The 23,356-nt window shown below is 49.7% G+C and overlaps 8 protein-coding genes across 8 annotated transcripts; 4 read left to right on the forward strand and 4 right to left on the reverse strand.

Annotated features, from left to right (window-relative positions):
• Positions 1 to 476: 476 nt before the first annotated feature.
• Positions 477 to 2,367, forward strand: FIESC28_04330 (uncharacterized protein; the record flags this gene model as incomplete). Its single annotated transcript, XM_031158477.1, has 3 exons — positions 477 to 640; positions 700 to 895; positions 955 to 2,367. The coding sequence occupies 3 exons, from the start codon at positions 477 to 479 to the stop codon at positions 2,365 to 2,367; spliced, it is 1,773 nt and encodes a 590-aa protein (XP_031017422.1).
• A 183-nt stretch (positions 2,368 to 2,550) lies between these two features.
• Positions 2,551 to 5,721, reverse strand: FIESC28_04331 (uncharacterized protein; the record flags this gene model as incomplete). Its single annotated transcript, XM_031158478.1, has 4 exons — positions 2,551 to 3,863; positions 3,915 to 5,462; positions 5,543 to 5,639; positions 5,689 to 5,721. 4 exons carry the CDS (start codon positions 5,719 to 5,721, stop codon positions 2,551 to 2,553), a joined length of 2,991 nt encoding a protein of 996 aa, XP_031017423.1.
• Positions 5,722 to 8,185: 2,464 nt separating this feature from the next.
• FIESC28_04332 (uncharacterized protein) lies at positions 8,186 to 11,615 on the forward strand (the record flags this gene model as incomplete). Its single annotated transcript, XM_031158479.1, has 2 exons — positions 8,186 to 8,710; positions 8,775 to 11,615. 2 exons carry the CDS (start codon positions 8,186 to 8,188, stop codon positions 11,613 to 11,615), a joined length of 3,366 nt encoding a protein of 1,121 aa, XP_031017424.1.
• Positions 11,616 to 12,302: 687 nt separating this feature from the next.
• Positions 12,303 to 14,168, reverse strand: FIESC28_04333 (uncharacterized protein; the record flags this gene model as incomplete). Its single annotated transcript, XM_031158480.1, has 4 exons — positions 12,303 to 12,784; positions 12,839 to 12,972; positions 13,028 to 14,025; positions 14,079 to 14,168. The coding sequence occupies 4 exons, from the start codon at positions 14,166 to 14,168 to the stop codon at positions 12,303 to 12,305; spliced, it is 1,704 nt and encodes a 567-aa protein (XP_031017425.1).
• A 968-nt stretch (positions 14,169 to 15,136) lies between these two features.
• Positions 15,137 to 16,625, forward strand: FIESC28_04334 (uncharacterized protein; the record flags this gene model as incomplete). Its single annotated transcript, XM_031158481.1, has 2 exons — positions 15,137 to 15,187; positions 15,249 to 16,625. 2 exons carry the CDS (start codon positions 15,137 to 15,139, stop codon positions 16,623 to 16,625), a joined length of 1,428 nt encoding a protein of 475 aa, XP_031017426.1.
• A 669-nt stretch (positions 16,626 to 17,294) lies between these two features.
• Positions 17,295 to 18,685, reverse strand: FIESC28_04335 (uncharacterized protein; the record flags this gene model as incomplete). Its single annotated transcript, XM_031158482.1, has 2 exons — positions 17,295 to 17,390; positions 17,441 to 18,685. 2 exons carry the CDS (start codon positions 18,683 to 18,685, stop codon positions 17,295 to 17,297), a joined length of 1,341 nt encoding a protein of 446 aa, XP_031017427.1.
• Positions 18,686 to 19,692: 1,007 nt separating this feature from the next.
• FIESC28_04336 (uncharacterized protein) lies at positions 19,693 to 21,097 on the reverse strand (the record flags this gene model as incomplete). Its single annotated transcript, XM_031158483.1, has 4 exons — positions 19,693 to 20,173; positions 20,226 to 20,598; positions 20,659 to 20,932; positions 20,996 to 21,097. The coding sequence occupies 4 exons, from the start codon at positions 21,095 to 21,097 to the stop codon at positions 19,693 to 19,695; spliced, it is 1,230 nt and encodes a 409-aa protein (XP_031017428.1).
• A 556-nt stretch (positions 21,098 to 21,653) lies between these two features.
• On the forward strand, positions 21,654 to 23,158 carry FIESC28_04337 (uncharacterized protein; the record flags this gene model as incomplete). Its single annotated transcript, XM_031158484.1, has 3 exons — positions 21,654 to 22,413; positions 22,462 to 22,884; positions 22,941 to 23,158. The coding sequence occupies 3 exons, from the start codon at positions 21,654 to 21,656 to the stop codon at positions 23,156 to 23,158; spliced, it is 1,401 nt and encodes a 466-aa protein (XP_031017429.1).
• Between the last annotated feature and the right edge of the window lie 198 nt (positions 23,159 to 23,356).

The raw sequence follows: 23,356 nt of genomic DNA on the forward strand, positions 1-23,356 counted from the left end.
GCCTAAACCTTGGATAACAGCTTTTCTGTTACCCACCTGCCCGTCTATCTTTACTGAGCAAGCATTGGCCAGCCTTAGGTCCAACCCCCCGAAGCGACAAGACAAAGTAAGCCTGTTGCTGTACCAACGCGGCCCGCCCCCGGCATTCCTTGATGTACACATTTCGTCAGAGACAGCGACCGATTGGGATGCATGCGATACGATATTGGGCGATTGTTCCCAACCCGGATCTGACTGAGACCCTCACTCTTCCTCTTCCTCTTACTTACTTACTGTAAATATCTCGGGTAACAATCACATTCTTTTGACGACCCCGTCTATCGCAGTCAATCTGCGAACTACTGCATCGCCTTCATTCCAATAGGAAACGAGCAATTGGATCAGCATTTTCATTCATTTCTTTTCATTTTACTTGATTTAGCCCCAAGTCAAGTCCGCGCAAACTTGAGCGCATCGCATTGCGACCATTCGCACCAATGGCTCCGTCGCAAGCGCCTTTCCTTTATAGCGCCGTATCGAACGATTCACGCTTCCCAGAGCCCAAGTTTGATCCCAAGGCTGTCACAAGAGCAAGCTGGCAAGCTCCCAAGCCGCGAAAGAAACAGAATGGACCTCTTGTTTCATTCAACAGACATCCTGAGTGAGTGTGGACGTAAGCCCCAAGACAATGTATTCAATGCTAACCTGGCTATCACTCAGTATGCACGAGGTTCTCACCTACAGAACCAACGAATATTCTTCTATGAGCCCTCGCAGCAAAAGTTTCATCAAATGGCTTCGACATGGACAATCCGTGCTCCGCGTACTGCAACTCGTTGCGGCTCTCGGTCTACTCACTCTGATGATTCTCATTGACAAAGTCCCCACCATTGAGGGCTGGATCATGAGAATTACTGTAAGCTCCTCTCTATCTACACCCAATTGGTCGTCAACGTAACTAACATACACGGGTAGCCTGGTATCGTGGTTTTGCATTGTATCTATGGCATCTGGCATCTATCTCACGACGCTGCAGCACGCTCGCCTGGCTCTTCCGCATCGTATCAGCTCTTTAGCGGTGTCACTGACCTTGGTGTTGTACCTCTGTACGCTTTTGGAGCCCTATCAGTGCGTACCAAGAGTGATGTATGGATTACTCGCCTCTCGGACCAAGCCCTCATGGAGACTTTCAAGCCTGTACTCTTCTATACCTTTACCGTGTCGGGTGGACTCCATCTCATCAGCCTGGCCATTGCAGGTTGGCTGGGCTTTATGTTCCGCAAGATCAGCTTGATGCCTCCTGACATGAACCCTCTTGAGAGCCATCTTACTGCTCGACCCAAGCACAAGAGGAACAAGTCTTCTGTTACGACCACCAGTACTATGGACGACCCCCGGATGTCTATGGCTACAACTGTCCGCCGAGAGTCTCTTGTTCCACAGGAAGGCATCCACGACGGCATTGAACCACCTCGCGCAATCCCTTTCACCCACACCCGCAACGGCTCCAGTACCACGGTTGGCACCAGAGACTCTCGAACTAGATTCCCACCAAGCCCACAGCATCAGAGACCCCCTACAACTCCTCGCCGTGAGCGCAGAGACTCCGCGACATCAAGGGCCACAACCCGTACTTCTGCTACTCGTTCAGTCTACTACGATGCGTACAGTGAGATCCCTCTTGATGACCAGGCCGGCTCTCGTCCATCAAGCAGCTACAGATGCAACCAGCCTCGCCCTGCCAAGTTCACTGAAACCTGGAAGCCTACGGACTCGCTCATCTCCCGAACAAACCAACGCAACCGAGAAATGGAAGCAGCAAGGACGAGTGCGGCCAATCGACAGAACAAGTCATATGAAGCCTTGGCTCAACGATACGTCCACGACGACTCCGATGAGGAATATGGCGATGAGAACAATCCGTCTTACGACTTGGGTGCTGATGATGATCTTCGACCTCACCCTCTCCGCCTGAACCCTCCCTCCGAGAAGCGAGAAAGCCCCTCTCCCCCTCGAGCCAAGACACCTTACTTCCCCTTCAAGTTCAAGGATTCTTTGACGGATATCAGCTCAAACGCAAGACGCGTGAGCGCGAGCAGAGATATCGCTGATGAGAAGCCAGCTTTTGCTCCCCAGAACCGCCAGAGCTCTATCCAGCCTGAGGCTGCTTTCTATGCCAGATCATATGGCGAGCTTACAAGTGGCACGCCCCCTGTTATGGTTGGCAACGACACTCGCAAAGTGTCGACCGGTAACGATTACAACCAGCATACTTCGAAACCGTACGGGCGTCGTAATGTCAGTGGTAAGATGGCGGAGGAGGGACGGGCAGCGGGAAACAACTTTTCATTCCTTGATGGACGCAACCCGCTTGCGGAGAGGAGATGAGATTTTGGGTTTACTTGTTTTATGAATGCATTTGTGCACGAATGTTGAATGGTTTGAATGGGACGGGATATACCAATTGGAAGTAACGGCGTGATATGGGACACTTGTAATGTAGTTTAGTTAATCCGATGTTTTGATAATACAAAAGTCTTTAGTTTTACACAGCCGGTCTATCTCGTAATATTACTTTCCACTCATGTAAGCCTGCCAGGAGACTGAAGGACTCTGCACACTATCGCCTGCCCATCCCTTTGAATCCCACGCATCTAATTGGCATAAGTGTCTCATCGTAGGACGGCCATGAGGACAATTCCAAGGCTTGTCCAATTCCGCCATGTGTCGCACCAAATTCTCCATCTGCCCGTGTGTCAATGCTTTTCCAATCATAACACTACTTCGGCACGCTCTCGACGCAAACATCTTCCTGACCTTTGATGGTCGAGGTATATGCTTTGACTCTGACGATTCTTCACCAAGTAACGCTATCAACTCCTCCAAGTCAGCAAGCGAGAAAGTCACCTCGCGGCTCATGGGAAGCGCCAGCACTTCACATCTCGAGCCTACAGGTTCATCTCCACTCATATCAACATGTACTTTGAACCCATTGGCTTCTATTGCAGGAATATTCTGCAATACGATCTCTTCCTCGAGAGCTGTCAACTCGAGCCTTTTCGGGTGGACTAGTCGTTGAGACTGTACGGTCTGGATCTCCTGCAGTCTTTCAAAGTTGTACTTCTCATCCGTTGCGTGTTGATCAATGATGAATAGCTCGTCATTCTCAGCGGCCTCGAGTTCTTCGCCTGACCTTGAACTCGCTGGACGGCTTGCAATGATAAAGCCCATGTTAAACTGGCCAGCTATTCTCATTCTCAAGAAGTCCTTACGAGCTATGGTGAGGGATAACTTGTCTTCCGCATCGGCAGCATCAAGATCCGCCACCTCGTCCTCACCAGCCGAACAATCTTGGTTCGAAGGAAGTCGACTTGCCCAGGATTTCATCTCGGCTCTTATAAGGCCTTCACTCGTTCGTACAGATTGACAAAGTTGAGCCATGGCTTCTTTCTTTCGTACACTAGACTTTTGGTTTTGACTCTTGCGATCAACAGAAGTAACTTCGCCCGTTACTGGGGAAGAAGGATTGTCCGGCAAAGCACTTGGTGCTTTGTGTTCTTCCGTTACCTCGTCAGCAGGCGGTGGTACAGCCGGCTCGGAAGCGCCTTTCCCAGCAGTATCTGCATCATCGGCAGAAACGTCGCTAGCTAATTCTGAGTCGCCCGATTCCGAGGCTATGGGATCATCAGGCAACTCGGCGTCGGGTTCTTTGCGCAAAGATTGGCTCCCATTTGTCGTTACAGTACCAGCAGTATATATCTGCGTGAGACGACTCCCAAAAGAGGGCTTCGGATTGTCGACCTCCATAGCATCGTCAGCAGTGGTATCTGCTTCTTCGTCTTCATCATCAGAGGAGTCTGCAACACTCCCCACTACCTCATCTCCTATCATGACAGTAGTTGTATCTGGTATCGCCTTACCCCGTGAAGGTTTACTCGGAGTAGTAAGTGCAACATCTTGTTGGCCCCGTCTTAGAGGCATTGTAGCAGGGATTTGGGGTTCCTCCTCAACCAAAACCGAGGGACTGACCGGTCCAGCAGATGAATTACTTTTCGTGTGAGAGTTTGCCCTTAGCTGCTTATTGAAATCCCGGACAGGCAGCGGCTTTGTAGTATCATTCTCGTCTTCTTCGGATGCAGGCGAAGGACTTCTGACAAATAGACTCGGTTCTCCTCGCTTGGTGGAAGATCTCGTTGATACAGAAGGAGTTGAAACTTCCGTATTTGGTACCTGGTGCTCTCGGCTCTCTGGTCGCCGAGTCGCCCCCCTTTCGACCCATCCGCTGATCAAGTTTTGACTGCTGAGGTTTCTCTCCAATGCTCTTGAACTACCGACCCTTCTAGCAGAGCCACCATATGATAGTTTTGACACTGGTGTCTTCTCGCTATTGTCCCCGTCGTCTGATTCAGGGCTCGGGGAGGAGCCACTAGGGGGCTTCCTAGGAGTGACATGGGGCTTGAATGGTGTGTTGACAGTTGCTTGGATCTCAGTGCGATTCTTAAACGGCATGAGCTGAGATGTAGGGACTGCATAGTCTTGTGAATCGAAAAGATCTGTGAGGGAAGTGCGCAGATTGTCGAGGAGTTGATTTTGATCATGCAACAGAATGCTTCTCTTGTCGGGACTAACATTGACATCGTACATGTGTGTATCGAGTTGAATATCGGCCAAAATGAAGGGTGTTTGTGCATTGTTATAAGATTTGTACACTTCGTTGAATGCTTTCGCAAACTGAGGCAGACCACAGGGCCTGCCATTCACGAAGAACATTTGGCGATCTGGAGTTTGGCGCCCGTCTCCATGAGAAGGTCTTGAGACATGGCCTACAATACGGACTTCTTTAGACGTAGTTTTATGGGGAGAGTCGACTTGTATGGCCGGATTGACAGTAGACGGTTGCATCTCGAGGCACAGATCGAGTGGCACGAGGACCGTCATTGTCTTTGCCCCGAAAATATTGATTATGTTCTCCCTTGTTGTAGGGTTTCCCTTGGTTGAAAACATATGTATTCTCTTTCCCTTGGTAGGCTGCTGAGATACGGAGAACTTCAAATTGGTCTGGATGCAGGCATATTGACCAAGGAGGGCGATCACCTTGTTCCATTCTCGCTTGATGTTGCGTTCAAGTTCACGACGACGGACGGGCAAATTGTGGAACAGACGCTCGACAGAGACGGTGGTGCCTTTTGAGGCTGCAACAACAGCTGTCCCGCTTAGCTTTCCAGAGGTCTCGAAGCTGAGCTTAGTCCCCTTAGGAGCCTCGCCTTGCTGACAAGTCGTGATGCTAACGGTAGACAGGGCGCACAACGAAGCAAGAGCTTCGCCACGGAAACCAAACGTTTCCAATGTGGCTATATCAGAGTACGATGAGAGCTTTGATGTATGGTGCTTGAGAGCCACAGAAGGGTAATTATCAGGGGCAATACCAGATCCATTATCAGCTATCTCGATGAGATCAAGTCCCTGGTTCTTGAAGCGAACATCTAGACCAGAAGATGTTAGCACATGTTCCAATGCTAGTCGCTCATCATGAGCTGATCATGCCAAGTAATCATGTTCTTACCTATACTCGTTGCACCAGCATCGATGCTGTTCTCGACTAATTCTTTGACAACAGAGCAAAGGTCAACGATAACCTGCCCTGACTGTATCTGATGAACCTGGCCAAGTCAATCATGAGTTCAATATGGATTCGTTAGGGATAGTTACTGTGCGTCCATCAATCTGTTTTATAGTGGCCATCTTCAAGAATCCACTTTAGGACCGTGAACATGTAAGGGAAAGACAAGTGATCGATAGCATCGAACTCAGTTGGATAGTGATCCTATTGCCATTTAGAGTTTGAAGGAGGACGAATAGGCCTCCAAATCAGTCTCTGATGGTTCGTATCCAAACCATGAAGAGCGATCTGCGATGATTATTTGTTTACTTCTTTCCTGTTCAGCGTGAACTACTATCGATGTCGGCGCGCATGCAGCAGTAACTACCTACAGGGTTTCTATCCGATTGGGGCAATGCAACTATCAGATATTCTTGTAGTGGGGCCTGCATACTAAAGTAAAGTACCTCCCAGCCAGGTGTAAAGCCAATATGGCAGGCATTACTACAGAAGCTTGGATGGCATAAAAACCAATTCTATAATCATAGTTCCGCAGCTATATAATCCTTCGATGATATGGTAATTCATGTTTCTGGATCGATCACGTGAAATGTCGGGAATAGAATGTCGTCCACATCTCGTCATTTGGCCTAGCGGGAGAAGGATGGATGATAAATGGTAGATCATCAACTGTAATAAATTGGAAGGCTCGGCCTATGAGAGCAGCGTCTGATGTAGCGTGCCTGCGTTTGACGGTCTCACTGCATGAAAGAAACACAGGGTCGATAAACCTGGACCAGGTAAGAAGTACCCAGTCACAGTGGCATAACGGTACGGATACGTCCAATACCTCTCTATGAAACGGGATCTCCGTTGCTGGATCACTGAACAATTGGTCTTCAATATCACCTACTAATGTCTGTGTAAAACGAAGTGAAAGACATGTGAGCGCTGTCTATATACGCATCCAGTTCTGGGAGCCAGCTTTTACTTGACGAAACCAACAGCACTTAGACCCAGCCACCAATAGAGCTCAACAGCCTGACCCATACTACATACTACAGATACTACACATCACAAAGGCACTCTAGCTACTTTAGCCGCGACTCCACAGATAAGAGCGCCGATTCATGGTTATAGATTCGATACGCAACATATATCAAGAATTTAGCTCTCTTTTCCAAGCTTTGGTTCAAGTCCAAGGAAGCTATCACCAGGCCAAGACGGAACACGCGCTGTCAACGCGCGCTACTCATGCCCTAACAGGGAACTAGGAAGGGAGAGGCGTCGACACTTCAGTAGTAGTAGACTACTTCAGTGGGCAAGGCGTGAACTGTCATGCTTTGGAAGTGACGCAGTTGGTACTTATGTTTAATTGTGGCTTAAAAGGTGGTGATGGTGGCTGTTGAAGCCTTACACCTAAGCACCCAGTACAGTAGGTACATGACGTCTTACGAGACTTCAGTTCGGATGAGATGATTTATTCGTATCGAAAAGAGGTACGCTGACTTATACGCGCACAGTCAAGATAGTTGATTGCAGACGAAAGCAATCATCTCTAAATCATCTACGAAGCTGCACTGAAATTAAATGTATATACAGCTGCAGGACATCCCTGCAACCACTGATGAAGGACCAAGTAAACAGACTAGGTATGTATGATGCGTGATGACAGATTAGTCTAGCTGGTGATTGTTGGGGTTTCTTCCTTGTAACTTTGGAAATTCAATTCGATTATTGGGTGCTGATGAAGTCAAAGACGGGATTCTCCAACTCCAAGACTGGAAGTATGGATGTGGCGCTTATCTGAAGCCAACCGCCAGCCTACCAGCTTCAGGCGTTCAGCGGGCTACCAGCTATATTCCCAGCCCCATGGAAGGGTGCGAAGAAAAAAAAAGGGGAGCCCGGTATAGCGCTAAAAGTGGTCCCGACTCGGCTGACAAGTGGGAGAAGCCATCGACATCCAATTTCCCACCCACATTCGTTGAATTCAAAGCCAACCTAGGGACCGACCGACGTGACTGGGGGAGTCGTATCGACATGCCGCATACATAATTTGTCGTTGCGAATATCGTCTTTGGTCTTGGCTTCTTTACTACCTAGTTACTGTCACGGTCACTGTTACTGTCACTCTCGTTCGTTGCTTCTTAGTGTCGTTCGTTTCAAACGCTCACTCGCACGCCGAGGTGCGCCTCCGACGTATCCCAGCCGTCGAAAAACTACAGTACAACCCCCGGTTGCATCCATCTCCATATTGTCGCAAACGGGTCGGCTCTACTCTTGCTACCGCCCAAGAAGTCTTCAATTGCATTGCGCTGCGTTGCGCTACGCTGCTTCTTCACCAACCCTACCTAGCTAAATCGTATCCCTGCTGGCATGTCCCGAAGCTGTTCCAGCGCAGGCTAGTAGTATCACAGACGTTCTTGACCTGAATCTTAGCTTCGACTTCATCCTACTCTGTGATTTGACCTCGTCTTCTCGACTTCGTTGTCTAAATTGAAGATCGCACCGACCCCATCTTGATCTCGACAACGATAATCTTGCTTTTCGAACCCATCCACGTCTCCCTTGGTATAGGCTCGCGGCGAGTCTGAACGTGCCTTCTCCATGAAGAGGCGCTCGTCCGGATCATCCGATGATGGTGACGAATCCTCACTCGAGTCTGATATTCCCGACTCCGATACTAGGTTGAGGACGCGCACATCGCCAGCACGAATTCGACGACCTAGCAGCCTCAATTGGAAGCCCACGAATGACCACAATGGTAGAAATAACCAGACCCGAGAGGATATTCAAACAACGACAGCTTTGAAACCCACTTCTCTTGCAGCACCGTCAACCCCCGATATGGCTCTCGCCAGGACACCAACACAATCTCCGTCCCCGAACCGGCGCACGAGTCGTCCGCGCTTCTCCATTATCGTCCTGCTTGTTTCCGCGTTGGGAATCGCGCTTCTTATGGGCATTCTGCGCTCACTTGTAACCAGCCAACTGGATCCAAAGGGGTGCCGTATGTCCTACATGCGTCCTTCATACGTGCGCTACACCGAATTCGATACGGAGCATACTCGATTTGCGACCAAATACTCGTTGTATCTCTACCGCGAGCAAGGGATCGAGCCAGCAGACAAGGTTTGTATTACCATTTCCCAGATTTCAACTTGGGCGTTGAATTGCTAAACTCGTATATCGATAGCTCCTTGGAATTCCCGTACTTTTTATCCCTGGCAACGCAGGAAGCTATAAGCAGGTCCGTCCTATAGCTGCTGAAGCAGCCAATTACTTTCACAACAATCTCCAGCACGATCATGGCGCTCTCGATGCTGGCGTCCGAAGTCTCGACTTCTTCACTGTGGATTTCAACGAAGATATAACGGCATTTCACGGCCAGACTCTACTCGACCAAGCCGAATACCTTAACGAAGCTGTTCGCTACATCCTTTCGCTCTATTCCGACCCTCAGCGCGTTGCACGAGAAGACAAGCTACCGGATCCCACGTCAGTCATTGTTTTGGGCCATTCCATGGGTGGTGTTGTTGCGAGAGCTATGCTTGTTCAGCCCAATTACCAGACAAACTCAATCAACACCATCATTACCATGTCAGCACCGCATGCTCGCCCTCCTGTCACTTTTGATGGGCAGATAGTTCAGATTTACGACGAGATCAACGATTACTGGCGCCAGGCATACTCACAAAAATGGGCCAACAACAATCCTTTGTGGCATGTGACCTTGGTTTCAATCGCAGGCGGTGGGCTGGACACGATTGTTCCGTCTGATTATGCAAGTCTCGAGTCTCTGGTTCCTCCAACACACGGATTCACTGTCTTCTCGACCGGTATCCCAACAGTTTGGACGAGCATGGATCACCAGGCTATCCTTTGGTGCGATCAATTTCGAAAAGTGATCACGAAAACACTCTACGATATTGTTGATGTTCATCGTGCATCGCAGACCAAACCACGGGCCGAACGAATGAAGACTTTCAAGAAGCGATTTCTGACAGGAATGGAGCCAACGATGGAGAAGGATTTGCCCCTGAAAGAAGCAACGACTCTGCTCACGCTTGGTGACGACACTGAATCTATTCTTCCAGCTGGCCAGAGGCTCGTCCTCCGTCAGACTGGCAAGCAGTCAAAGCCTCAAGCTCATCTACTTCCCATCCCACCACAGGTTTCGCCCGAGGCTAGACGGTTTACTGTTCTAACGGATGCTCCTCTGGATGACGCTGGTGAAAACGGCAAAGTGGAAGTCCTTTTTTGCAGCGTGTACCCCTTCCAATCCGGACAGGTCACCTCGCTTTACCCTTTTCAAATCGATCTCTCTGGAGACGGCAGTGGCTCGACAAGGCTTGCTTGTAAGAATGCAGCCTCTGATCGTATCTTACTTCCTGCTTCGACGTCATCGTCCAGATACCCATTTTACCTCGATCGAGAGCGAGAAATCATTCCATTTTCTTACCTTCAGTACGACCTCGGACAGCTCTCCGACCATCAATTCGTGGCCATTGTGGAGAAACCTGCGCCAAACTCTCTCAGCTTCTTGGTCGCAGAGTTCAGTGACCAGTCTACCTACTCAAGGAAGGAGGATACTGGTCTTATGAAGCTTCTTCTTTCTGGACTTTCCGTGGAACTCCCCGCTAGTCGCCCAATGAGTGTGGAAGTCACCATTCCTTCGTTGCAATCAGCGCTTCTTGCATACAAGCTCGAGATTGTAAACCCTCAGTGCCAAGCCGGCAAGGCTCTCTTCAGTCCCTTGGTTCGACAATATCTTGATCAACCATACGAGTCCAAATACTTTGTTAATGCGAACTCTGCCGATATTAGTCTCCATGGTGTCGCCCCCTACCTGCCGCCTACTTTGGGTGACGCTGAGAAGGGCCTCACTTTTCAGTTTTGGACTGATCCGTCTTGCAACTCCAACCTTCTTATTACAATTAAGCCAGACTTCTGGGGTAGTCTCGGCAAGTTGTATATGAGATACCGAACTGTCTTTGCTGCTTTCCCCATGTTAACTGTCGCGCTTGTTTTGCGCAAACAGTTCCGTGTCTATGACAGTTCAGGGGTCTTCATCTCATTCTCGCAGAGCTTGGACCTGTGTTTGCGACAATCGATACCATTACTTCTCGTGTCGCTGACTCTCCTTTCGGTATCATTGGAAGGCGTTCCAGTTTCCTGGCTCAGCAGATTCTTGAATCAGGCCCATACGGATCCTTTGAGCGTTGACTTCCATCGCCACGATATGCTCATTGGGACGGATGACCCCTTTTTCTGGTTTCTCGTACCCCTAATTGGTGTTGTTTGCATCGGGGTTTGTGCCGTGGTTCACTATATGACAAAAGCTCTCACACATGTTCTCGGTCTTGTTTATTGGGCAGTAACCTCACTTCTTCTGTCAGGATCAACAGAAGATGAGAGGATAGTGAGCTCGCCTGCATTTGTTCCATCAACCCCTAAGAGGCGTATGATCACAACAGCCATCCTCTTGTTTCTTGTGTGGACGTTTATTCCTTATCAGTTTGCTTATTTGGTAGCATGCCTGGTGCAGCTCTTCACTGTAATCCGAGCTCTACGCATCAACATCACCGCCCCTTCCGACGCCAACTCGAACTACTACCATTATGCCCATTCTATTCTACTTCTAATGCTCTGGATTCTTCCCATTAACCTTCCTATTTTGGCAGTCTGGATCCGGAACTTGGCTGTGCATTGGCTCACACCCTTCTCCTCACATCATAATGTTTTGTCAATAATGCCTTTCATCCTGCTCGTGGAGAACTTGACAACAGGGAAGATGGTGCCTCGGGTGAGCCGGGTTTTGGGCTATGTCACGAGCCTGCTTCTGTTCGCCACTGCCCTTTACGCCGCCATGTATGGCATCTCTCATGCATACATGCTTCACTATTTGGTGAACATCATTGCCGCTTGGTTGGTCGTGTTGCATTCTACCAACGACCCTTTTTCCTTGAGTGGACTAGGTGCGATATTTGACAGTAGTCCAGATGAGGACCGGAAGAAGACAAAGGCTTCCATATGAGGTGCCACATTCAGAATCGTGTCACAAATACCATGTCATGTTATCTTGTTCATTCACCTTTCTGGCTGTTGACACACACTCTCTTTACACTTCCCACGACAGTGCACGATTATCTGGAGAGCAAAAGACTTGATTTTCTACTTTGAGGCGATTATTTTCTCAACTTTCAGCGCGAGCTTGCTCAGTAATACCTATTTCTTTTTGCATGGCTCTGGAACCAACGTCTTCTCAACACTCTAATCAGGAACACGTTATTCGTCTTTTTACGGCGCCAGTCCACGACTTTAGCATTTTCTTGGCGTTTTATGGGCAGGAGGCATGACGAGGCAATCCTGGAAGAGCATGGCCTCATCTGTATAGAATTCAACTACTTATTTTCCCAGGCTGGACTTGGTCATTCTCAGCAATGGTATACGGCTGAAGATGAATCATGTCGCGCTTCGTTATTTTGGCGCTTGTGCAATCAACCAGCTTTGGATATGGAACGAGAGATGGATGGCAAACATTAATTGCATATAATCACAAATTAGATCTTCTTTATGATAATCCTTGAAACCTAATGGCTGTGTCTGATTTAATCAAGCGTTAGCTTGTGTCTGTCTATGATCTCAATTCTAAGTTGAAGCAGTTCAAATCTCTATACCGAACGCCTTGAGAACCGGCTCTTTAGTGCTAGTACCCGCATGCTTAATCCTCCTCTTCACCTTTATCCATCGCCCTCAGATGCTTCGCGTGTCGGTGGCGAATCGCCCAAAAAGTGATACCGGTTCCAGCGCAGCATGCTAGTAATGTGACCCAATACGCGGAACGGTAGCATTCCAAGCCTTCCATACAGGAGCGCTCGCCATCTTCACCGACCACGCTATGTGCGTCGTAGATTCTACCATAAAATATGTTGAAGATATTGGACGAGAAAACGGGAGCCATGGTCAGGAAGCCCCAGTTCTGGCTTAATCCATGAACGCCAAAAGTTTCGGCGACAAGAGATGGAGATACTCCAAAGAGGAAGCCATAAGCCAGACCAGACGGGCCCGAGACGAGCCCAAGCCAGTGTGGATTCTCGACGTTCAATGCGCATACTTGAGCGAAGATGAAGATGGCGCATGCAGCAACGAGACACCAGAGCCTGCTGGCGTGGAGTTTGTTGACTAAGAAATCGGAACCGACACCTAGAGATATTGTAAGAAGTTGACATAACGAGTAGATGCTGTCACTTGACTTACCACTTGACAATCTGCCGAGGAAGCTGCAGATAGACAGGGTCGATACATGCATTTGCTGTCGATGAACGAGAGAATCGTCGGTGACGTTCTTGTCATAGTATTTCCAAAGAGCTTTGGCGTCATTTCCGATGTTGCTTTAGACATTGTCAGCTGAGTGTTTCCCAAACTAAGGTCACGGGATAATCATACTTGATGGTCATGAGACCAACGCCTGCCAAAATACCCATGATGATGAAGAGGTGCCAAAAGCTGATGCTGCGCAAGAGGGCGAGACCTCGAATGTCTACATGGTGATATCCATCGCTATTAATATTATTGTTTCCAAGAAGGGGTTGTTCGGTTCGTGATGTGGGGCGAGAAATCAGGGGCGACGTCTCGCCAACCTCGAGGTCCTCAGGGTTCTCGGGGGCGACCACAAGGCCGATTTCAGGCGCAAATGGATATCCAGGAGAGACCGTCGGATCCGGGGCGGTGGTGGATGAGGATGGTACAGCGGGTGCGTACGAGCCCGTACTGGTACGGGTGCTATTACTACTGGAATTAGTTAACATACCGGGTTCATTGTTCACTCGGGGCGAGTGGAAAGGCTTCGGCTCCTCTGAAGAGCCAGGTCGGAATTGCTGAGAAGAAGATGATGGGACGCTCTGTGTATCCTCCGATGCGGGTACGGCCTCATACTCGGGTTGGTCGTGGTAAACCTTGAGGAAGAAGAAGCTGCCAAAGGTGAGGCCAAAGGTACCCCAAGCAAGAAGCTCAAGGAAAGCGCTGGGATCGCCAGGGAAGAAGACAGCACCCAGGAAAGAGAAGAAGAAGGCACTCAGACCGAAGGCTGCCAAAGGGAACGCCGTGGCCGTTCCACGGTTCTTGGGCCAGTTGAGAGCAGACGTCTTGACAGCAGCAGCGAATGCCATACAGCTACCCAAGCCAGTCATGTAGGAGAAGACACACATAAGCAATACTGAGCCAGAGCCACGATGATAGGCTTGGTGAAGCGGAAAATAGCCAAGGAGCATGAGGACAGCACCGGCAAGAACAGCAGGTCGAGGGCCCTTATGATCGACGAATGCACCTATAGGCATACCCAAAGTATACATGCCCAGGTTACCAGATAGACCGATCAAGTTGCTCTCGGTAGATGACAACTTCAATCGTTCCGCGAATTGCGGAGACCAAGCCGAGTAAACGTACTAATTGACGTTAGAACAGCTATGATAGAGATATGTCATGAATAAAAACCTACATTGGTACCGCAAGCCAACGACATGACAGTCGCAGCGATACTCGCGATAATTCGCGCCTGAAACAGGCGTTTTTGCTGGTCTTGATGCATTGTGACTCGCTGACCAAGCAGTGAGAAGGAATTGAAAAGAAACTGAATAAAATATCAAGAGGGGAGGATACGGTTCTATGAGGATGAAGTTAACATTTAGCTAGTGAGGGAAGTGCTGACGCAATAGGACAAGATTGACAACGGCCTAAGGAGATACCGCAGATAAGTTGATAAAGAAGATAGGATAAACTAGAGGATGGAGGAACGGTGAAACTGGTTTACACGTGGCGGCAGTCGAGACGGATCATGAACAAAGGGGACAGGATATGATAGACGAGATAGACGGATAATGATACCGAGGGTGGACTACCTATCGGATAGGAAATGACTAGAGACTAGGGGATCTCGTGGAGGTTGATAGTCATGAACTCGCCCTGAACAACCACGCATGAGACAAGCCGAACGCGGAGATAGTCCCGAGACTGCTGTACTGTAGGTGCTAGTTGGCCCTTGTGACCAAGCACAGGCGTTACAGAATAGACGGTAGACACTGTCGGCAGGGGTTAGTGCTACCGGTAATACAGTACAGTGACAGTCCGTTCAATATCAGGTATTTTACTCCGTACCTACTGCGCCACCTTTCCAGCCACGTCTGCGTTCATCCGGTCTTCGGGCGCCGATGGGTGCTAAATGCATAAGATACGAAATAGTTCAGTCATCTTATGCTACTTAAGACCCGCTCTTAGGCTACTTTATTTTGGCAACCTAAGCCTTCTGTTACCGGCTTCTGTTCCATGGCGACGTAATCTCACGTGGCGGCTTGATCGTCAGTAGCCTCAACTTTCCATCAAACAACCGACAGTAGGATATCCATCCAACTATCTGTCCATCTACCAAGGCACGGCGCTGCCAGCCAGCTTACGAATCGGCAAACGACTCAACCTGCGCTGGAATACGCAGTAAGATATCCATAATATCGCAACCAACCCGAGAGACCACGCGAACATTCTCGGTAACGCGCTGTCGCAATGGGTGCTCTTCTATCTTTACCGCTTCTTGCGGTACCAAGCGTCGGTACTGTATGTTAGCGACTCTTACCTACAGATCTGATATCGAAACTAACATTGGCCCTCTCTTCAGATTGTGTCCTTCGCTGCTAGTTGCTGTGGTGCTGCGACCTGCTCTATGGTCTGCAGTGCCTGTGGCAAATGCGGCAATAGTGTCGCAACCCGTATCGCATACGCCCTTCTCCTCCTCGTAAATTCCATTATCGCCTGGATAATGCTCACGCCCTGGGCAATAAAGAAACTCCAGAAACTTACTCTCGACTACGTTACGATCAATTGCCCAACTGGCGAATGTCATGGCTGGTTCGCTGTTCACCGAATCAACTTCGCGCTCGGTCTCTTCCATCTCATCCTCGCTGGCTTGCTTTTCGGTGTCGCAACCTCAAAGAATCCTCGTGCTTCCATTCAAAATGGCTACTGGGGCCCCAAGATTATCGCCTGGCTCGCCTTTGTTGTTCTTTCGTTCCTGATTCCCGACGAATTCTTCCTGTTCTGGGGCAACTACGTCGCATTCGCTGCGGCTATGCTGTTCCTCTTGCTCGGCCTTATACTGCTTGTTGATCTTGCTCATAATTGGGCTGAGTACTGCCTCGCCCAGATCGAAGACACGGATTCGAGAGTTTGGCGATTCGTCTTGATCGGTTCCACTCTGGGCATGTACATCGGCTCGCTTGCCATGACCATTGTGCAGTACATTTTCTTTGCTCGCGGCTCGTGCTCGATGAACCAGGCTGTAATCACTATCAACCTCATCTTCTGGCTTGGGATCTCTGTCATCTCTGTCAACCCTACGGTCCAGGAATTCAATCCCAAGGCAGGACTTGCTCAGGCCGCTATGGTGGCTGTCTACTGCACATATTTGACCATGTCTGCCGTGTCTATGGAGCCCGACAGCAAGTGTAACCCTCTCATCATGGGCCAAGGAACACGAACGACATCCATTGTTATCGGTGCCATCGTTACCCTGCTTACAATTGCATACACTACCACCCGAGCTGCCACTCAGAGTCTTGGCCTTGGCAATTCCAACGGTATCCAGCTACCAGAGGACGACGAGCACGGACTGGTAACTCAGCAGCCAAGTGCTCGTCGTGAGATGCGAGCAGAGGCTTTGCGCCGAGCTGTTGAGGAGGGTAGTTTGCCCGCTGATGCCCTGCTGACCGACGATGAAAGTGAAGCTGGCGACGCCCCCGCTGGAGACGACGAGCGCAACAGGACCCAGTACAGCTACACTGTCTTCCATATCATCTTCTTTTTGGCGACAGCCTGGGTAGCAACCTTGCTTACCATGAACTTCGACGAATCCACCAAGGATGGCGACTTTGCAACTGTTGGACGTACCTACGCAGCAAGTTGGGTCAAGATTGTCAGTGCCTGGGTCTGCTACGGCATGTATACATGGACATTGGTGGCACCCGTTGTCCTTCCCGACCGTTTTGACTTTTCTTAAGCCCGCATCTGCATTTGGGAGTTTCTTTTAAGGGGAGCGTTGAATATACCTGTTATCTGGACCGTTGGTAGTTAGTCGCTTACAATTTGAGTAACTAAAATTGTGTTATAACTGACCACTGTATGTGATGTTTCAAACAAGTGACGTCTCATTTGAGGTTTGCTCAAGTGAACAAAACTGGCTTATGTGTTTCTGTATGGCGCTACCACGACCACAAAGTCAAGCGGGGGCTGAGGAGCAGCTATACGTTTGCACTTTCGGGCATCAAGTTAAGACAACGATTTAAGCATGGATGGGTTTCTGTTGTAACAGACATGTATCTTTGAATCTGAATCTTTCCGTATATTCGAGTTTGTCTCAAACCTATTGCAGGTGCCCAAGTAAACAATTCCAACTCCAGAATTCCTTCCCGCCAACTCCAGCGTAATCTCATGATAAGGACCTTTTCTCTTTTCTCTTCCTCTTAATAGCATCGCGTCTTTGGCGATGTACATGTGGCAAGCCTCTTCTTTTCACCACCCTGTCTAAGGTTTAAAAACCATGACTTGCCCAGCATTGAAATGGTATCCTGCAAAGTATTGAGTTCGCTCGTAAAATCAAAATGTTCTTCGAATCCATCGGCATGGACCTCTGCTTCCGGTGAACTCTGTCTCATTGAGTTTTCGTCACTTATTGAAAGACAAGAGGGGTCTCTCCGAGCTCCTTAGCCGCTCCAGCTGCGTGGAAGCCATCCATAGTAACAGTTACGGCACCAGCTTGAACCAACTGCGAATATCGTTAGCTTTTTTCTCGTAACTTAGAATTTCAGTACTTACAGCGCGCGAAAGATCCTCAATCAGGTCGTTGGGGTCCTCGATACCAACGCACAATCGAATGATATCCTCGGGCATTTGTCGCTCAGCTCTTGTCTTGGCATCAATACTGGCATGGCTCATCTGGCAAGGCATGCTAATTAAACTGTTGACACAGCCGAAGCTCACGCTGATGGCCCATAGACGAGCAGCCTCGACGATACGCTCAGAGACAGCAGGGTCGCCAGTCTCGAAAGACAGGACAGCACCAGCACCACGAGCCATAGACCAATGGAGATCGTACTGAGGGTGAGATTTGAGACCTGGGTAGCGGACACGAAAACCGCGAGACTCAAGGAACTCTGCAATGGCTTGAGCATTGGCTTGTTGCTTCTCCATTCGGATTGCGAGAGTCTTGACACCGCGCATAAGAAGGAACGAGTCATTGGGAGAAAGACCGCAACCAGTAGAGTTGATAACAAAGAACAGCTTATCTCCGATCTGAGTGTCGTTCACCGCAATGACACCAGCCATGATGTCGTGGTGGCCCGACAGATACTTGGTTCCGGACTCGTAAACAATATCGCAGCCCACATCCAGAGGATTGAAAAGCATTGGCGAGAGCATCGTGTTGTCGACAACTACCAGAGCCTTGGGGTTGACCTCATGAGCCAGGCGGGCAATGCCAGGAATATCAACGACCTTGATCAAAGGATTTGTAGGGGTCTCAAGCAGAACCATGGCAGTCTTCTCCGAGAGGCGTGCCCGCACGCTATCAGTAGTTGTGGTGTCGACGTGGTGAACGATAATGCCTTGGTTAGCGGCCAGGTAAGTGAGAAGACGATGGCTGCCACCGTAAAGATCATCGCCAGTGATGACCTCGTCGCCGGGTCTGAGCAATCGAGTGATGACATCGAGAGAACCCATTCCCGAGCTGACGGCCAACGCTCGCTGAGCGTTCATGATCTTGGCAATGTGTCGTTCAAGATGTGTTCGGGTTGGGTTTCCGGAGCGTGTGTAATCATATTCTTGCTGGCCGCCGCTGGCTGATGTCTGTTTAAAGGTGGCAGATTGGTAGATAGGAACGCTGGAGGCGCCATATTGATCTTTGCTGTCTGTGTACACAAGCTCGGTGGCGAGAGCATAGCGCTTGCGACCATTGCGCGGGCTCGATGGAGCAGGAGAGGGAGGAAGGTCGTGCCCCTCGTTATCGACTCGCTTCAATGGGTCGGCGGACTTGCCGGACTCGGTAGGCGAAGGAGCGGACATTTTTCAATTCTGTAGAATATTGGGTGTTGCAACGGGATGAAGTTGTATAGCGAGAACGATGGCGGCAGCTGTCTTAGAGCGAGGAGAGGACGGCGCTAGGCAATGATCCGACACCAGAGTATGTAAGACGAAACCCAATGCCGAATTGAAGAGAAGAGGTTTGAGGAACGAAGAATTGAGGTTCAAGGTAAAAGTATGAAGGAAGATGCTGAGTTAGGTAAATAGCAAGAGGTAGACTCCCTGGTAGCTTGAAGGAGGACGGTCGTTCGGGAGTCGGGGAGTCACTCCCGCTGTCGGCGGTCTGGGGGAACGTTGTAATTTTTCTGGCCTGCACGATCTCCCCGCAAATGGAGTGGATTGGCCTGTAGTTTACGTATGGAGAGCTTTATATTGGAGGGCGTTTACATTACTACAGTGCAGCCACGCACCTAAAGCAGCAATAGACTCGAGGCCTGAGCCATTGGTTTCCAGTGCTTGAAGCCTCTGAAGAGCCGCAACAGCTCAATAGAGAACCGCAGTTTCATGGGCCTTGCCCACCGCTTCTGAATCATCCGACCGATAAACGGAGGGCTACTGATATCAGAATACTTGCTTGGTCACTGATTGTGCACTTATCTCGAGGTAGCCCGCTATCGGTCCCTCGGAAAGTATGGTGGGGTTATCAAATGACGTGATCAAACACTATCATGGCCCATCGAGTCCTGTGCGTTGCGCGTGGGGACGCACGTTGGAAGACACTGTATGCGGCAGACCCGGAGGACGGTACCGGACCCCGGCTTGCTTTATATCGTTATAGCTCGCCAACTTCAATCCTGAATGGTGGACAAGTTCACATATGCGGAGACATATTACTGTGCGAGCGATACGGTATAGGTAATAAAACCACAAGAGACATTGCGATGCAGCTGATTGGAGCTTTACTGATAAGATGAAATCCAGGGTTGAGTGTTTCTATTCAGCAACATTGGCTGCTGTTGGCAGCCTATATACACACAGAGTCCCGTTCGCTAATCCTGCTCCTCCGCAATTAACTCCTCAACACCGCTTGATTGTCTGATCGGTTGTAGCTTGATGTTTCCACCCTCGCGGCCGAGGAAATCGTCAGACCTGATCCCACGGAACTGTCTTGGGTCCACGGTTGACATGGCCTGCCCGCTCTCGCGATGCTGACGCATGTATTCTCGGACAGGTACCATGGCCGCGTCTCGGCATGCCTCTTTAATGTCACTACCTGAAAGTCCAGCAGTGATTCTTGAAACGTAGTCCAGGTTGAAATGCTCAGGATCCGTCTTGGTATCTTGCAGGACAAGCTGCAGGATTCTTCGTCGCTGCTCAGTTCCTGGCAACGTGACGGGGAATTTCTTGGGCATTCTACGGAGAATGGCCTCGTCGATATCGTTGATGCGGTTAGTTGCGCCTAGCACCATGATGCGAGCAGGCATTCCTGATGAGTTTGAAGATGTCAGACCATCCCAGAGAGTCATGAACCTGCAGATTATTAGAACAGATCGACAAATAACTACTGCAATACCAAACTTACTCAGCCTTGACCATGCCACTGGCCTCGTGCTCGCCACTCCTTCGAGTACCGAGCACAGCATCAATCTCGTCGATAAAGATAATTGCGGGTTGCATTTTTCGAGCAAGCGAAAAGACGGCTCGTACGATTTTGTTCGAGTCGCCGTACCACTTTTCAGTCAAAGTCGAAATATGTAGGTTGATGAAAGAAGCACCACTTTCATGGGCAACAGCCTTTGCAAGCATAGTCTTTCCGCAACCTGGAGGACCGTACAGAAGAACACCGGAGGGAGCAGACAGTAGTGGTGCGGCGTGGGAGTAAAGGTGTGGCATCGTCAGAGGATAGATGATGGATTCTTTTAGTTCTTCGATGATTGTGTCCAGACCGCCAATATCTATCGCTGTTAGTAACGAACCGCAATATGCAACATGCCCCGACATGCACAGTTACTTACCATCAAATCCAACAGATATATCTTCGGGCGGTACCATCTCGAGTGCGACTAGATTTTCGTATTCATTCAGGACCAAGTCCTCAGGCCGAGGTCCTCCTCTCCTGGAGTCACTGTCGTCGCCATAATCAAGTCCATCTCTTTTATTCTTGTTCATTCGCTCCAAATGCGCTTTCGCCTGACGTCTAGCTTGCTCGTGCTTTTCTTTGTCGGGGTCGGCGATGTTGCTGAGTATGGGATTCAAGAAATTTCTAGCGACGTAGAGGCCAGCAGTCATCTAATCATGATATTAGTGTCACGTCCCAGATAATACATTGGACGTTACGGAGTTTGTACTAACCATACCCGCGAAGAGCAGGACGTCCATGGCGACATCGCCGAGCTTGCGTCGTTCCCCCATGCCGAGGACCCAGCGCAGCCAAGGGGCTGACTCGGATGGCATGAGATAACGGAACGAGAGAGGGTTAAGACGGCGACGATTGCCAGTAGATAATCAAGCCAGGTGTGTTATTATCTTCCTGCGATCATGACATTTCCAACGATGCCAGTTGCTGCTTGGAAGGCAGAAAAAAATGTTGGGGTCGACGAAAGTGAGAAAGGTGGTATGAAGAATAAAAGATCGATATGCGCGATCCGGCAAACCTAACTCTACGCTGGCACATGTCCGCCCGGGGCGACAAGATCTCAGCAGAGCGGGCGGTAAGTGGGTGGCGGGCAGTTAGCCGCTACTGTGCCTTAGTCTTAGAGCACAGACCATGCTCCAGCGCCCAATCTGTTTAGATGGATGAACATCTCATCTTGGTGGGATTGTAAACATTGATTTGAAACCTTCCCCTCCAATATTTATCGCTATCCCCACGACAATTCTTTGCGCAACACATGCGATTGGGCCTTGACGTCTGCCATTTTGATCACGGCTTTCTCAGCTACCATAATATCCTTGTGCGCCTTTATTAAACGATACGCTTGACCGACTGTTACCAATAAAAAAGGATTCAATGCCACCACGCGCTCGCGCAAAGCCGGCCGCAGGGCTTGCTGGACTTGCCGCCTCCGACTCAGAGCCCGATCTTGATATGTTTGACAAGTCCGACCTTCAAGCAGCTGTGCGTAGTGTTACCAAAAAGCCTCGTGGCCGACCACCAGGCTCAGCTAGTAAGATCACCAAGCCTGCATCTCGAGCGACGCGTCAAGCGAATAGCGACAAGCTTCCAACTGTGTCCGAATCGGACGCGCAACCAGCTGCTTCAGGTAAAGCCACTGCGAGTGGTACAAAGGGGACGCGCAAAGCTCAACAGATATCTATAGACGAAACATTACCGTTAGAGGACGTTGGAATTCCTTCGAGCGCCCCGGCTACAGATATAAAGAAAGGAACGCGTGGGCGACCGAAGAAGACGAATGGCGATACATCTATTCTTGCTCCCGAAAGCGCTGTAAAACGACGAGGTCGGCCTCCGCGACAGCCTACCACGCCAATTGCAGAAGTTCCAGAGACACAGCAGGACCCGATGGAACTGGATCCTGTATTAGAAGCGGACGAAGATGACGGTGTTGGCGAGCCACCTAGCATCGAGGCTCCAGCACCATGGCAAAGTTACAATATGAGCGACGATACCATGCGCCGGCAACTAGAAGATCTTACAAGGAAATACACGGCCCTTGAGGCTCGCCATCGAGATCTGCGTGACGTAGGAGTTCGAGAAGCTGAGCGAAATTTTGAGCGACTCAAAAAGCAGGCTGAGGAGCGCACTGCCGGTAAGCTTTGTTATGAAGATTTCCCATGACCGTTGTACTGACTTGAAGAAGCCGCTACCAAGCTTATAGCTGAACTGAAAGCTGAACTGGCTGCCCAGACTGCGCTCGCAAACGAAAGTGAGGAGCTCCGGAAACAATTAGTCGAAAATGAAGCCGAGACAGAAAATTTGGAGAACACTATCCAGACCCTGAACGGCTCTTTGTCCGATGCCAAGTCAGAAATTAAGACCCTTTCTAACAAATTGGCTGCTGCGAGGTCGGCGGAGAATAATTCCAGAGTCCCGGGAAGCGCTATGAAGGCCAGTGGGCTGGCGAATCGCACTGCCCAAGCTGGAGCTGCTCATGCGGCGCAAGCCACCGCGCTGGCGAAGGAAAGGCTCTATGCAGATTTGACAGATCTGATTCTACGGGGTGTGAAGCAAGAGGAGATGGAAGACACCTTTGACTGCATCCAAACTGGTCGCAATGGCAGTAAGTTTGGCCTTACGCCCTTCCATCCTGTAATTCTGTACTGACATAATGACCAGCCCTTCACTTCAAACTCGTAGTCGAAAACGACGACGCGGCGGACAACTACGACGATGTGTCATTTACCTATCAACCACAACTGGATGCAGGACGTGACCAGCAGCTGATAGATATGCTCCCAGGATATCTCACGGAAGAGATCACGTTCCCACGATCTCAGGCGCTAAAGTTTTACGCCAGAGTCAACAAGTCTTTGACAGAAGATTTGACGAGGTAGTGAAAAGCGCAAATTCATGTTATTGATGCGGTCGAATGTGTTTCTTGTTATGATACCCAACTTCTTTTTGACACATGCATGTACGAGCAACTAGAAAGCATTAGCGTGGGGAGGTCGAAGGACCGATGTTTGAATGCAGAAATAAATTATAGCCTATGCAATGAGAACCTTGTTGGAGGCCGAATCTCTCTTTCAGAT

The sequence above is a fragment of the Fusarium coffeatum genome, assembly GCF_003316985.1.
Source record: "Fusarium coffeatum strain FIESC_28 chromosome Unknown BRIP53273_contig_88, whole genome shotgun sequence".
Lineage (NCBI taxonomy): Eukaryota > Fungi > Ascomycota > Sordariomycetes > Hypocreales > Nectriaceae > Fusarium > Fusarium coffeatum.